Below are 14,878 nucleotides of genomic sequence, written 5' to 3'. Positions count from 1 at the left end.
GCATGTCATTTCTTTAAAAGGAAAATGTCATTTTCATGCAAGTTACATGCAATGAAATATTAATATTAATGTCTTTCTATATTTCATTTCCATCTCTTTCTTCCCATTGTGCAGGATAAAACGATGTCAGGTGAAATGTCTTCCCGAATTTTAAAGACCTTGTTTGCCAGTCACCAAAACTACTATGGATTATTTGTTATAAACAAACAACATTCCCAAGATTAAGAAGCCTAAAAATTCACATCAGTCATCCCTAGTGAGGCAATAAACTACCATATTTCATCAATTCCAAGACAACTTTATTGTAACACACAGCGTTACGTCATGTGTCACTAAGGAAGGAAAAAAAAACACTGCCAATTCAACTAGGACACATCATCAGTCAGAAGGTAGATCCCAATTTCAGAGATGAAACTATGAAAAATATGTGTATCTTGGAATCAATAAAACATGGTAATGCTATAATGAAAAATCTGAAGTCTTGCCCAACAGGACTACTCGAAACAGCACTTTAAGCTGCTTTGTATGAACTCTGAACGTAAGTGGAAGAACACGTAAACATTTTCATTAGCACACCTTTAGTTTATTGACCTATGTAAAAAAATAGGTCTTAAAAAGTCAGAACAGTAAAAGAATATGCAAAAGGGTATTTCTGTTTCTAGAAGTCTATACAAATATGCAAAAAGGAATAAGTTATTTTTTTGCGTGTCCTTTTTTTTTCTCATTTTTTCAAACTTCATTTCTAATGATACAAATGACTAAGGACCAGTTTAACAAATTATCTTTATGTATATATTACATGCTTTGGAATATAGATAGAAAATGTTCCAAAAAAGTTGTTCAGAAACATTTCTATTCACAATATGAACAAGAAACCTGTATAAAAGGGGGAAAAAAGGAGCACCTTTTATGGAATTCTGAAGCAGAGTAAAGACGACAAAAAAGAATCGATTTGGAATATGGAAATCATGTTTAAAAAGAAAACAATCCAACAAGAAACCATAACTAATTAGTTCCTCCAAAGAAAGTATGAGGTAGTTTCAGCCTCATAATTAAGTCTACTGCAGCTTGCAGTACTAGTGTTTTTTTTTTCAACTAATCTTGTTTTTGTCATTTGGTGACTTAGAACTACCTGTGGAACCCAGACAATATGTTGAATTTTCTAATGTTCACCATTTTAAGGCACACATTTCATCTAAAATAATGTGGTTTTTGTTGGTTTTGGGTTCTTTCTGTATCACCTTAAAATACCTTTCCAAACTCATGATTATAAAAAAACTTGCCGTATCAAGTCTGCCATTTCAAATGACAGCCAAATGGGAGAGTTACCAGCCTGAATAATAATAGTACATTATGCAATTGGCGTGGAAAGAAAAAAGGAGCTCAATGATATTGTACCTTAGAAAATTCTCCAAGCAGGGTTTGTCAGTTACTCAGTGGACTGCTTCATTTTCCCCAATCTGCTACCACAAAAGTTATATTACAAGATGCTACAGCAATAAGTTTTTCCAGAACCCATTTTATGGTGCTTATGAAAAACATCACTCTTTAGAATACCCTAAAAACATTTACACTCATTCAGAACTTCATGAAAATCCAGCCTCTCTCTTCAAGTAATTTTCCAATACTGTCTAAATTGTCCATGTCTGTGTAGAAATAGCATGTTCTTCTTTGCCAGCTCCCAAATTCAAACTGTAACAGTGAGCAATGACTAAGAAGCTTCTGGTTTCCCTCCTCTCATCATCTGAATTGTGCTCTGAAATTTCCCCTTCACTTCTTTCCTACAGAAGACCCTGACCGCACTTTTCCCAGGTTTGAGGCTTGCCTTTAATAACTTTATTCTCTTCAAAAGTGCTTGCTATTGATAGAAGCTTCAAGCTGGGTCCTCCCTTGGCAAGGGTTCCAGGTGTGGTCAGTGTTAGGTTAGTGCCTGGAGTTTGAAAGGCAAGTCTTCTTTAGGGGCTTCGTACTGCTTCGTGTGAGACTCATTTCTGGGGCAACTACATCTTCTCTTCAACCTTTAATGCCAACAGCCGTCTGGGAAGACGAACACATTTCGCAAGGCACACTAGTGTGAGAACGCAGTGCTTGGTCAAGAGGTCCAACTGCAGTTCAGACTAATGTTCCAGGCTTTGAATCTTCATGCCAAAAGAGCCTCTGCTCACTACTCCCCAGGCTGTCCTCCAGCCGGTTTCCATCTGTACTGTCCAGTTGATTGGTCTCTGTGTATTGTCTGTTAAAGGAAACCAGAAAAGTGACTCTTGTGGTCATTTTTATGCCCCAAGAACAAAGACTACTATACTCAAAGACGTTAGTAGAAAGCACTGTTAAGTAAAATCATCCAGAACCTGGAAATGACGTCCTTTCAACGTCATACTGGAGCATTGTCTAATAGATCCCTGCAAGGATTATTTAATTCTCTAGGGAGACATACCTTTGTCTAACAGCAACTTGCCATTGATTAGAACCCAGGTTGTGTCAAGTTACATGTTAATTTGTAGATTTTTGTGTGGAAGAAACTCAAATAACCTGTCTGATATAAAAAGCTTACAGTTTTGTTGCCCTGTAGGACACTAACCAGTTTCATACCTAACGCAGTAATCTTAGTCCAGCATTCTCTATTTCAGTGTGTCGAATTCAGTTTCATGAATTCTCTTTGAACCAATGTTACCATTCTGCTGTTGCCCTCATTAACTGGTTAAATAAATCTTTGACACATGCCCAGTTTCTATTTGTGTGGGGCATATTTTTAACCTTTTAAAAAGAATTACTTTGATGGCACATTTTAAGTATTCTTCAATTTAAGGGACTATTTTAGATGTTTACCTCAGGGACAAAAGAATATTTTTAGAGGGAGACAGGGCACCTGGGCATGTTATTTTATGTTTTGGGCATGTATTTTAGATCTCTAGGGTGTATGAGTCAAGTGTAAACTGGGAATGACTGAACTAATAGCATCACATTTAAAAACCATAGGCGTATTTGGATGGTACATCTTATTACACAAACTATTCCAATAAGCCAAACTTATAACAATAGTAGATTAAAACAGGTTAGATAGTTAGTAGATTTTCTTAAAATTTGAAATCTCCATATCTTTTAGTAAAGATGATAAAAAGCCTTTCAGAGGAGAGCGGGAATACTATGCAAATCCAGGTATTTAGTATTTTCATCTAACATAAAAACAAAGTCAGATTTCACCACTTCACACATCAGCCAGAACAAGCAAAACTCCTGCTAGGCAAGAAGCAACACACACATTCGAGTGACTGTACTTACTACAGTTGGCTACACTTAGCAAAAGAGAATTTAAAACTGATCTCACTTCTGGAGACACAACCACTCTCCGGGACAGAAGTCCTTGGTTTTGCCTAGTAGCAGGTAGAGTTAGACAAGGAAGAGGAGGGGAAATGGAAAACAGGACGTGAAGAAAAAGGTATTTGAAAACACAGTTTGTAGCAGTTGAGCCATTGGACTGTATTATATACTAGGTAGCATAAGAGACTTCAACATTTTTACTTTTGGAAAGTTTATGTCACTGACGAGTTATACCAAATCATATTAGGGAAAAAAAATTTCATTGGTAAATATCTGTAGCTTTTTGTAATATTAAGTACCTGGATACTCTGGGGGAAAGGATATCTAAATAATATGCATTTCATTTATTTAAAAAAACCATTGATATGTTGCTAAGCATTTCAAAACCAAGGGCAGTTCTAAGGTTTTTATTCTTTATTTTTGAAATTCAATTTCTCTCTTATTTTAAAAATCATGTTTTATAAAAATTTATTTATGCTATTTTACAGCAAATTTCGAAAGCTTTATCAATGGTTGTTATTTAACTTGCCGTGCTGATAAAAAACCAAACCAAATCCGTTGCCATCGAGTTGATTCTGACTCATAGTGACCCTATAGGATAGAGCAGAACTGCCCCAGAGGGTGTCCAAGGGGCAGCTGGAGGATTCAAACTACAGACCTTCTGGTTAGCAGCCAAATGCCTAACCACTACGCTACCAGGGCTCTGCCCCACTAATAGGTCAAGTTAAATCAATTAGACTGTATTGTAATAAAAAAACCTAAACAAATAAATGGAAATAAACACGCCTATAACTCTGTGGTTAGGAGGGTGAACTGGCAAATCTTTCTGGAAACCAAGAGCTTAAATTTAATCCATTAATTCTACTTTTTGGAATGTATCCTATGGAACTAATTTGGAATTCAGACAAGTATTTTCTACAAAGCTGTTAATAGAAACAAAACAAAAAAAGGGTGGAGGGGGGGAAGCCTGAAAAACACTCGGATGTCCAAAAAATGGGGGGAATTGTTAAGTTAGAACTGACTTGATGACAGTGGGTTTGGTTTGGTTAAGTAAATAAAGTATAATATATTTATTCAGTAGAATATCATATTCGTCATATAAAATGTTGGTCAGAGTTTTTCAAGAACACGGGAACGCATTTATGGTATAATATTGAGTAAAAAACTCAGAAGTAGAATTTCATATACAACATAACAAGATGTAAAATTACATATGTAATATCATTATGCCCATGTTAAAAATGGATACAGAAAAATGGGGGGAAAGTGCCAAAATGTTAATAGCTGCTACCTTCGGATGGTGGAATTATGGGTGAATTCTTTCCTACTTATTTAGCCCTGTATTTTCCAAACTTCCCACAATGAGCTTGTATGAGGCACATACACAGACACCTTTAAATAGCTTCTAATTCCCTGTATATTATGCCCTTGGACATCAGCCTCCCCTATCACTCCATCTAGGACCAGCTGCAATAGACGGGTACACTTGGTAAAACAGATATTCTCTAAAAATGTTTAGTACTTCCTGAGCCCAGTAAAACTGATGTTAAAGGTATCAGAACTGTGTTATGCACTGAATGTTTTACATCATTACTCACTGCGTACAACAAAAAGAAAAGTCTTTAATTATGCAAATGTGAAAAGTATTTGCAAATGTATTCTACGAGGTGATCTGAACTGAATTAGAAAGGTTCTGCTCAGATTTTGGGCAAAAGTCAGTTTGCTGTTTACTCTTCCTCATTTTCAACCATTACTGACAGAAGCCCAAGCTATCTGACGTCTTCTGAGGTATGTTTTCATTAAAATTCTATTTTGAGCACACCGTTTGTTGAGTTGAGACAACTGGCCTAATATTTCAAGCCAAGAAAAACTCCTGCTGAATGTGGAAAAAAAAAAATGAGGCTTTTGGGGTTGAATAGCTCCAATTTGCTTATAACACCGAGTGCTTTAAACTAACCTCTCCAGCTCACCAGTGGAGAGACCTTTATGAGTTATAGTCTGTGTGAGTCTTCATATGCCTGAGGCAGTCTGATTTAAAGGAAGCAAAATGAAGTTTTCTGCAAAAAAATTATTTATTTCTTGGCACCATGAGTGTGCATTATATTTTGTGAGAAAATGGTGAGGAGAAATGACCTCTTCAAACTTAACCCTCCTATGTGTAAAGAGAATCGAAAAACATGTAATTTAGAGTTTGCAAAAAAAAAAAAAGAGAGAAAATTTTTTTTAGATCACATTTTAACAAATTGTTCTTGTGTATTTCCACTAACTGTTTACAAAAAACGACTTTTTTATAGACAAACAGGACAGCTGGGTGCGTCTATTGCAGCCCGAAGAACACAGGCCCTATACAAAAAGACAGCAAATGTTTGAAATCACGCCCACCAACTGTCTACTAGGAATCTTGGTATGAACAGCCTTTTATGGAGGAGAGATATTTTGTATTCACTTTCAGTGAAATGTTTTTTTCACTCCTGCCAGGTTCCAAAAGAGTCTAAAATGAACAGATCCACAATGCAACTTCAAGTATTATCATTAAAAACCAAACCAAACCAGAAAACAACCTTCAGGCTCAGATATTACTATGTAACTCTAAGAACGGTGCCAATTTTAAATGAGCTAGATCAGGGGTCAGCAAACTTTTTCTTAAAGGGCCAGATGGAAGTATTTTTGGCTTTGCAGGCCATATGGTCCCTGTCACAACCACTAAGCTCTGCTCTTGTAATGCAAAAGCAGCCATAAATAATATATAAATGAATGAGTGGGGCTGTTTTCCAACACAACTTTATTTATAAAAACAGGTGGCAGTTGGATATGGCCTGTGGGCTGTAGTTCGTCAACCCCTGAGCTACATTAGCTAGCACTCATAAGGTAAAATCGGATCCCTGAAATCTTTTGAATAAGGACAGGCTGCTAGAATTTGAGAGTGTTGCTTCCTCACCTGCTTGGAGAGGGCAAAGGATTGTACATATTGCCGTAGCAGCTGGTGTAAGGAGAATGTGCTGGAGCCTCATAGTCAGATAGCCCTACGGTTATCTGGGTTCTCCAGTTCCCAGAAGCATTTGTAGAAGACACTAGAAATGAAAATGAAAAGAGAGATAAAATTATTTGAAATAATCAAAGTGAAAAAAACATTTAGGTCATTTAGATGTATTTTATAATCAGCTGTGTGCAAACTGGAGCTTAAGAGCCAGGGATTGACCCTGATACCAAAACCAGGCAAAGACACCACAAAAAAAGAAAATTTACAGACCAATATCTCTCATGAATATAGATGCAAAAATTCTCAACAAAATTCTAGCCAATAGAATTCAGCGTCATATTAAAAAAAAAAAAAAAAATACCACGACCAAGTGGGATTCATACGAGGTATGCAAGGATGGTTTAACATTAGAAAATCAATCAACGTAATCCACCACATAAATAAAACAAAAGAATCACAGAATCATCTCAATCGACATAGAAAAAGCATTCGACAAATTCTAACATCCATTCCTGATAAAAACTCTCAGTAAAGTAGGTATCGAAGGAAAATTCCTCAACATAATAAAGGGCATCTATACAAAAACCAACAGCCAACATCATTCTTAACGGAGAGAGGGTGAAAACATTCCCTTTGAGAACAGGAACAAGACAAGCATGGCCTTTATCACCACTCCTATTTAACACTGCGCTGGAAGTCCTAGCTAGAGCAATAAGGCAAGAAAAGGAAATAAAGGGCATCCAAATTGGTAAGGAAGAAGTAAAACTGTCTCTATTTGTGGATGATATGATAGTATACATAGAAAACCCAAAAGACTCCATGAGAAAACTACTGGAACTAATAGAAAGATTCAGCAGAGTAGCAGGATACAAGATAAACATACAAAAATCAGTTGGATTCCTATACACCAATAAGGAGAACAACGAAAAGGAAATCAGGAAAACAACACAATTTACAATTGCCCCTAAAAAAAAAAAAAACTTAGGAATAAATCTAACCAGGGATATAAAAGACCTATATAAAGAAAACTACAAAACCCTACTGCAAGAAAAAAGAAAAAAAAAGAGCAAAGGATTGAAATCAATGGAGCTCCTATTCCAATTTGGTCACTTAATGGTTGTGTGACCTTGGACAAATAGCTTATCCTCTTTCAGCTGCAGTTTCTTCAATTGTAAAGTGGGGATAATAATATAAATACATTCTGCCTAGGGCCGATAGAGGGAGCACTGGTGACACAATGGTTAACCGCTCGGCTGCTAACCAAAAGGCTGGCAGTTTGAACCCACCAGGGCTTCCTCAGGAGAAAAGACCCCGTGATTTGCTTCCATAAAGATTACAGCCTAGGAAACCCTATGGGGCAGTTCCACTCTGTCCTATGGGGTTGCTATGAGTCAGAATTGACTTGACGACATGCAATGACAACAACAGGGCTGATACCAGGATTAAATAAGGTAATGGATGAAAATCTTTAGCACTGTGCCTGGTACAGAGTAAGCACTCAATAAATGGTAACTATTAAAATACCTCAAGAGACAAAGCAATGTGAAACAGATTTCAGTAAAGCTATTAAAAAAAAAAAAAAAAAAAGACAAACTGGGGGTGCGGGGGGAAGCCCTCTTCTATATGGAGAAAATCTTGCCATTGATGGCCGTGGTAGCTGGGCACACATGGCTTCAGTTGTAAAGATATGGTGATGAGTTTGAGTCTCTTGGGGACCTTTGGAGGGAAATCATTCCATAGTGTGACTTGTTGATACTTGAGTGTTTAGCAGCCAAAATCAGCAGTGGCCACTAGCAGGATCAAGACGTAATTTCTGCCTTAAAAAAAAGGGCTGGGGTGGGGTGGGGGGTGTGGGTAGGATGGGAACTAATATGAGAAGGAATTGAAGAAGAGAAGATGTTGTACTACAGAAGGGCTGAACTGGAACAAGACAAGGATACAATTTCGGGGTGATGCTCAGTGAACGCCTCCTCTCTGGGTGTCTGCTGTCCTCTCTCTAGAACCAGTCAGTCCTGCTCCATGCCAGATGTATAAGGTGACCACAACGTCACGTGGGTCGTGCAAGACTCAAAAAACCAGCACTGCTCACGAATCCTTCCTGCTTTTCTCCATTCCTGCCTCAAGCTACTGACCTACTCCCTTTCTCTTCCTCATCCACAAAGCTCCTGCTACCAGAGTGGGACAAACACATTGCAAAACTCTTCTGCAGCCCAAAATGCCAAGAGGTTTTGATGAAAAGATGTAACACTCTCACTTTAAGCTTCGAAGAACTTTTAACTCTAAGTCACAGGCTGTGGAGCTTGGTGATTCGGATGTCAGACAGAACTGGGATAGAATTCCACCACCCTACTCCTTACTAGCTGTGGGGCTTGGGCAAGGTCATTTCAACGCTCTAAGCCTGAGTAGCCTTGGCTGCAAAATTTGTTGTTATTGTTAGCTACTGGATTCAGCCCCTGACTCATGGTGACCCCGTGCACAACAGGACAGAAACGTTGTGATTCACAGGGTTTTCCTTGGCTGATTTTTGGAAGTACATAGCCAGGCCTTTCTTCCTAATCCATCTTAGTCTGGAAGCTCTGCTGAAACCTGTTCAGCATCACAGCAACATGCAAGCCTCCACTGACAGAAAGGTGGTAGCTGCACATGAAGTGCGTTGGCCGGGAATCGAACCTGGTTCTCCCATCAGGAAGGCAAGAATTCTACCACTGAACCACCACTGCCCCTCTGACTGCAAAATCAGGATAAAAATAAACGTAACAACAGCATTCAGCTAACAGAACTGTTGCAAAGACTAAGTGGGATAATGCATACAAGGTGCTGAGCGCACTGCAAGGCACATAGTAAGCTGCCCATAAATGACTACTGTCATTACTACTAACACCGAGTCACTGAGACGGCTGAAAGGGACTACAAAATCCCTGACTAACTTGGCAAGTAATTGAAAACTTAACTCCCCATGACAAAGATGCATGCCTGATGTAATATATTTCTGTAGCTATAACATGTAGACAGAAATGACGAAAATTCCAGTAGCACCGATTCTATCCCTATCCCTCTAGCCCCTTCAAAAGGGATGTCTTTTAGTCTGTGGGACCAAATCCTGCTGGTGTCAGCAAAAGTTCACACCAGGTATGAACCAGGAAGTGTAAGGTAATTCTTACCTCTGCCCCAGATACTAAGCCAGCTGCCAGGAATGTTGAGGTTCCTGAGTTACACCTGCTTCTCCCCTGAACTCACTGTTGAAAGAGGCATCACCCCAGCCCCGTGCCCTGATGACTGTTCACGTGAATCCCAGCCCTCTTTGTTTGGTTCTTTCCTTGTATATTCTGGTCAGACTTGGCTTCTGAAAGTTTCTCGTGCAATGCCCTAAAGTTTAGAGGGGGGAAAGGTGTTCTCTGGATCCGAGCCACAGACAATAAGAAATAACTGCAAGAGCCTTTTCATTGGTTAGGTACTGTAATAGATGATAAAGCAGAAGTTCAAAGTCCTGCACAAATAGAAGAGTATTTGAACCCAAATAGAAATCTCCATGGAAATGCCTTTTAGCAACAAGCTTATGAAACTTTTAAAGGGACAGTTTTCGATCACGACTACTCGAGGGTTCTGGAATCCCTGTACTAAGTCTTACTAAGGTGCCATGCTTAAGAGAGGGGCCAAGACTCATTATCCTCTGGTTTTTATCCATTCATTTCTTAAAACCAGTTGCCGTCAACTTTGACTCATGGCGACCCCATTTGAGTCAGAGTAGAACTGTGCTCCATAGGGTTTTCAATTGCTGATTTTTTGGAAGCAGATCACCAGGGCTTTCTTGGGAGGCACCTCTGGGTAGACTCGAACATCCAACTTTTTGGTTAGCAGCCGAGCGTGTTAACCGTTTACAACACCAGGGACTCCATTCATTTCTTACAAATTTAAAATTGTTTACTGTTCATACATTCCTCTGGCTTCCAACTAGATTGTGTGCTCACTGAGGACAGGAACTGGTTCACCACTGGCTCCTCAGCATCATGGAAGCGCCTGCTCGTTTGCTGAACACATTAAACAGGCAGACTCCCCCTCCACCCCCATTTTTCTACTTAAAGTACTTTGCACAGCTGGAGTACACAGGAAGTCTTCCACAAACATTAGTGGAGTTAAGAGGCCAGAGTCAACGCATAAAGGCAACGTCTCTTCTAATTAAACTCGCAAAACTCCTTAAATCAACCATAACGTATATATGATTACCAAATTAAGACGTGCAAAGTGCTTGGAACAGTGTGTAATCAACATCAGCTCCTCTTAGAATTATTACAAGTCCTTATGCAGGTACCTGAGCATTCAATACAAACTGCCTTTAGATCATCAAATTCCTGGTGGTGAACACGGACAGATATATCATTATAAGGTTTTCTACTTGCCTGGAGGGTTTGCTCTATTCCATTAAAATATCAAACCTCAGGGGCCCGAATATATTTAAGAGATGTGGCTGTCAAACTAAGGCCCAGAAAAGATAAACTATGTGAAGACCCCCAGTAGAGTGGCAAATGTAGTAGGTGCTCAATAAATGTTGGATTTGAATCGAAAACTTGCTTCATCGGACTCACGTATACTGTGTTCTTTGGAAAGCTGGAGAGAAGAACTCACTTTTTAAGCTGATGATTCTTATTGTTACTCCATTGAATTGCTACCGCCCCGGTGACTTAGGTACTAGTCTGGTGACCCTTGAATGGACTGGTTTTGGGTGGATGGGGGACACGGGGTAAATTAAATCTGGGTGTCAGGTGCCTCCAGAGTCCCTGGGTGGTGTGAACTGTTAACATGCTCAGCTGCTAACCAAAAGGCTGGAAGTTCAAGTCCATCCAGAGGCACCTGAGAAGAAAGGCCTAGAGATCTACTTCCAAAAAATCAGCCCATGGAGGGAGGGGTCAGCACAACATAACCAAGGCAAAGGCACACTGAAAGGCATGCAAGAATAAAGGGCAACTACGGTAATTACTATAATACAGACAATCCTTCAACAATAGTATTAACAAACAATAATTTACAAACGGGTACACAGGCAGATAGGTACGCTAAAGAGATGTGGGAGGGTATAAGGGAGCACATCTACTAGCAGCATAAGTTTGGTTATGGATATTTCTACATACATAATTGTAGGTGCTGCATGTATATTAATATAGACAATAGAGCACACAAGGGGCACGGTCATGGAAACTTCTTAGACATATCCAAACACCTCGAAGGACAAAGTTCGCAGGCTTGAAGGCAAAGGACCATAGACTTGGGGGCCATCTACGTCAACTGGCACAACATAGTTCATAAAGACAATGCTCTGCATCCTACTTTGGTGAGTAGCATCTGGGGTCTTAAAAGCTTGCAAGTGGTGAGCTAAGATACAGCTATTGGTCTCTTCCCGTCCGGAGCACAGCAGAGTGAAGAAAACCAAAGACTCAAGGGAACAACTAGTCCAAAGGAGCGGACCACATGAACCACAGACTCAACTAGCCTGAGACCAGAAGAACTAGATGGTGCCCAGCTACCACTACCGACAGCTCTGACTGGGATCACAACAGAGGGTCCTGGACAGAGCAGGAGAAAAATGTAGAACAAAAAATCGAATTCATAAAAAAAGACCAGATTTACTTGTGTGATAGTGACTGCAGGAACCCCCGAGACCATGGCCTTAAGACACCCTTCTGACCTGGAACTGAAGCCATTCCTGGAGACTACCTTTCAGCCAAACAACAGACAGTCCCATAAAATAAACAATAACAACCGACAGGAACGTGTTCCTTAGAACAATCAATTTTACAAGATCAAAAGGACAACATTTGTCGAAAAGCAAAGATGAGAAGGCAGGAAGGGGTAGAAAATCCAGACAAAAGGAAATGGGGAAACCAGGGCAAAAACAGGGAGAGTGCTGACACATTGTGGAGAATGCAACCAATGTCATGGAACACTTTATGTACAAACTATCAAATGGAAAACTAATTTGCACTGTAAGCTTTCACCTAAAGCACAATAAAAAATTAAAAAGAAAACCCTATGGAACATAATTCAACTCTGACACATCTGGGGTGGCCATGAGTTGGGGTCGACTCGACGCCAACTGGTTTGGTTTTTTTGTATCATACGCCTCCACCATATTCTTACCTGAAGAGTAGGATGATGCCCGACTGCTTGGAGAACAAGGTACTTGCAGCCCAGGAAACCCCAGGCATCTCTGTGATCCCCTGTCCGAGTCGAAGCTAGTCTGTGGGCTGTGGCCCTGATCCTTCTGCCCAGAGGCCCGCTGGTACCAGCCACGCAGGTGCTCCGCGACTAAGGCCTTGTGGATATTTTTGGTGATGTGCTCCGATTTAGTGACCGCCTTCCTCGGCAGCCGGAGAGTTGCATATGGGTTATGAGGCACCCGGTCCACCTCATCTTCATGAAAGGACCTACTGTAGTCCCTTTGGTGGTCATATCCATAGTGGGCTGAGGACCGGTAGGAAGGATTGACACTATATTGTCCTTCAGTGTCATTTTCATAGACGTAGCTGCCACTGTAATAAAGATCACACTCTGCATATGGTGTGTACCCTGCAATATAGTAACTGGAAGAGGGCTGCTCCTGACTCTTGGGGTAGACGCCGTTCCTCAGGCTATCCTTTTGTGCTAGGTTGGGCATGCTTCCTGAATTTGAAGTAGAAACATTCTGCTTCTTTGACCTTCTCCGACCCCTGGCCCGAGTGTCCAGAGTCTGGGTGGTGTAATATGGGCCAGTAACTGGTGTCACACAGTAATATTCTGTGCTCGATTGGCTGGTGTAGGAAGAACCATCATCGAGGATTTCAGTGCTGCTGCTTCTTTGGGATTTGGAGAGGGAGAAAAATGGCTTATCGCTGTCCATCTCAGAGAGCAGGTGGGACTGGGACTCGAGGCTTCCACTCCGCTGGCGGCAGTGCTGAGATGAAGCTTCGGGCCTGGAAAGAGGATGAGGGCACACTTGTAAGCCAGAAAGGAGGAAACGAGGACAGGTATAAGGAGAAAGAACACCACACTGAAGGACTTAACCGCTTTTGAATTGCAACACAGCTTTTAAAATTTCCAAAGCTAACTGCACACCGGGATCAATTTGCACGTTCGAGTTCAATGTTATTGTCGTTAGCTGATCCCAACTCAGGACCCTACATGTGTAGAGTGGAACTGCTCCATAGGGTTTTTCAGGCTGTGACCTTTCGGAAGCAGATTGCCAGGCCCGTGTTCCGCAGCACCTCTGGGAGGGTTTGAACCGCCAACCTTTTGGCTAGTAGTTGAGTGCTTAAGGGTTTGCACCACCCAGGGACCCTAAGTTCAGTGTACCATAGCCCAAAGGAGAGAAGAACTGGGTTCTGTCAACTGTGCAATCCACATCCTTTCTTGAGGGTAAAGGAGATAAACTGATGATGTACAATCTACATCAAAGCCTGAACAAAACCCACATATCTTTGCAGGGCCTTCTCTTCTAATAGCAATATTGGTATACATTCGAATAGGGTGGAGGCAGCACTGAACACCGGGGCAGGCCTGGGCTCTGAGTCAGTGATATCTGTGTTGACTCAGGGCTCATTTTCCAGCTGTATGAACTTGGGCAAGATATGTAACCTCTGTGAGTCTCACTTCCACCTTTGTAAAATGAGGACGATACAGTATCTAATATCTACCTCAGAACAGGTTTGTTGTGGCAACTAAGTAATATAATGCATAGAAAACATTTTAGCATAGAGCCTGGCACTCACTAGACACTTAAAAATGTTGCTATTTTCGTTATCTTCATCATCACCATTGAATAACAAATTTCACTTTTTCTTAAGATGAGAACTGTAGTCTCTGGTTAGGGAAATTAAAGAACAAGGAATCCAATATATACCCAACAAAATCAACTATATTTTCTTTGCTGACATATTTGAAACTAAATCAGCAGAAAACGCATATCCATAAAACACAGAAGCAGAAAAGTCACTCAATATGATTAAAAAACACAACAAGGTAAGACAAAGACTCAAACCAAAAATTCACAAAGCCAAAGCAACTGGAATGACGTGCTCTTACTCTAAGTGGCTGCTGCTGTACGCGTTGCGGGTAAGGACCGGCGTGGTGGGCATGCTCCGTCCTCCCTGCGGCCGCCTCTCCAGGGTTTTGTAAGGGCTGCTGTGTGTCGACAGCATTTCTCTGTGAAGATTAAAAACAGAGGGATTCAGAAAACGATAAGCTTCCCAACATCTTCAGCAACCTTGTCATAAACTGATATGAAGCTTACTGGAAACTGAAAGAAAGAGCACAGAGAGAAAAATAGGCAGGATGTAGCTTAGCGTCTGGGTAGGTCCTAGATGAGTTTTAGGAGAAGCGTATGTGTCTGACTCTCCGAGTCATAAATATGAAGGGAAAAAAATAAAAGACCTTTTAAAAAAGAGGGTCTTCTTCACAGCTTATAAAGACAATGCTCTACATTCTACCTTGGTGAGTAGTGTCTGGGGTCTTGAAAGCCTGTGAGCGGCCATCTAAGATACTCCACTGGTCTCATCCCTTCGGGAGCAAGGGAGAATGAAGAGAATAGGATACAAGGAAAAGATTAGTCCG

The 14,878-nt window shown here is 40.6% G+C and overlaps 1 protein-coding gene across 8 annotated transcripts in view; it reads right to left on the bottom strand.

Moving 5' to 3' along the window:
- Nucleotides 1-1,082: 1,082 nt before the first annotated feature.
- Nucleotides 1,083-14,878, bottom strand: part of FRMD4B (FERM domain containing 4B) — a 223,371-nt gene continuing 209,575 nt past the window's right edge. For 7 of the 8 annotated variants that reach the window (XM_004372718.3, XM_023727925.1, XM_023727928.1 and 4 more), the window contains exons 20-23: nucleotides 14,351-14,470; nucleotides 12,431-13,242; nucleotides 6,257-6,389; nucleotides 1,083-2,233 (exon numbers count right to left, since the gene is read on the bottom strand). In XM_004372718.3, the coding sequence (XP_004372775.1) occupies nucleotides 2,113-2,233; nucleotides 6,257-6,389; nucleotides 12,431-13,242; nucleotides 14,351-14,470 (1,186 nt within the window). In that variant the 3' untranslated portion in view covers nucleotides 1,083-2,112. The remainder of the gene's footprint in view (nucleotides 2,234-6,256; nucleotides 6,390-12,430; nucleotides 13,243-14,350; nucleotides 14,471-14,878) is intronic. The other variant, XM_023727926.1, reaches the window with a different exon arrangement.

The sequence above is a fragment of the Trichechus manatus genome, unplaced genomic scaffold, assembly GCF_000243295.1.
Source record: "Trichechus manatus latirostris isolate Lorelei unplaced genomic scaffold, TriManLat1.0 scaffold00020, whole genome shotgun sequence".
In the NCBI taxonomy this organism is placed as follows: domain Eukaryota; kingdom Metazoa; phylum Chordata; class Mammalia; order Sirenia; family Trichechidae; genus Trichechus; species Trichechus manatus.
This window is presented reverse-complemented; position numbering and strand designations above follow the sequence as displayed.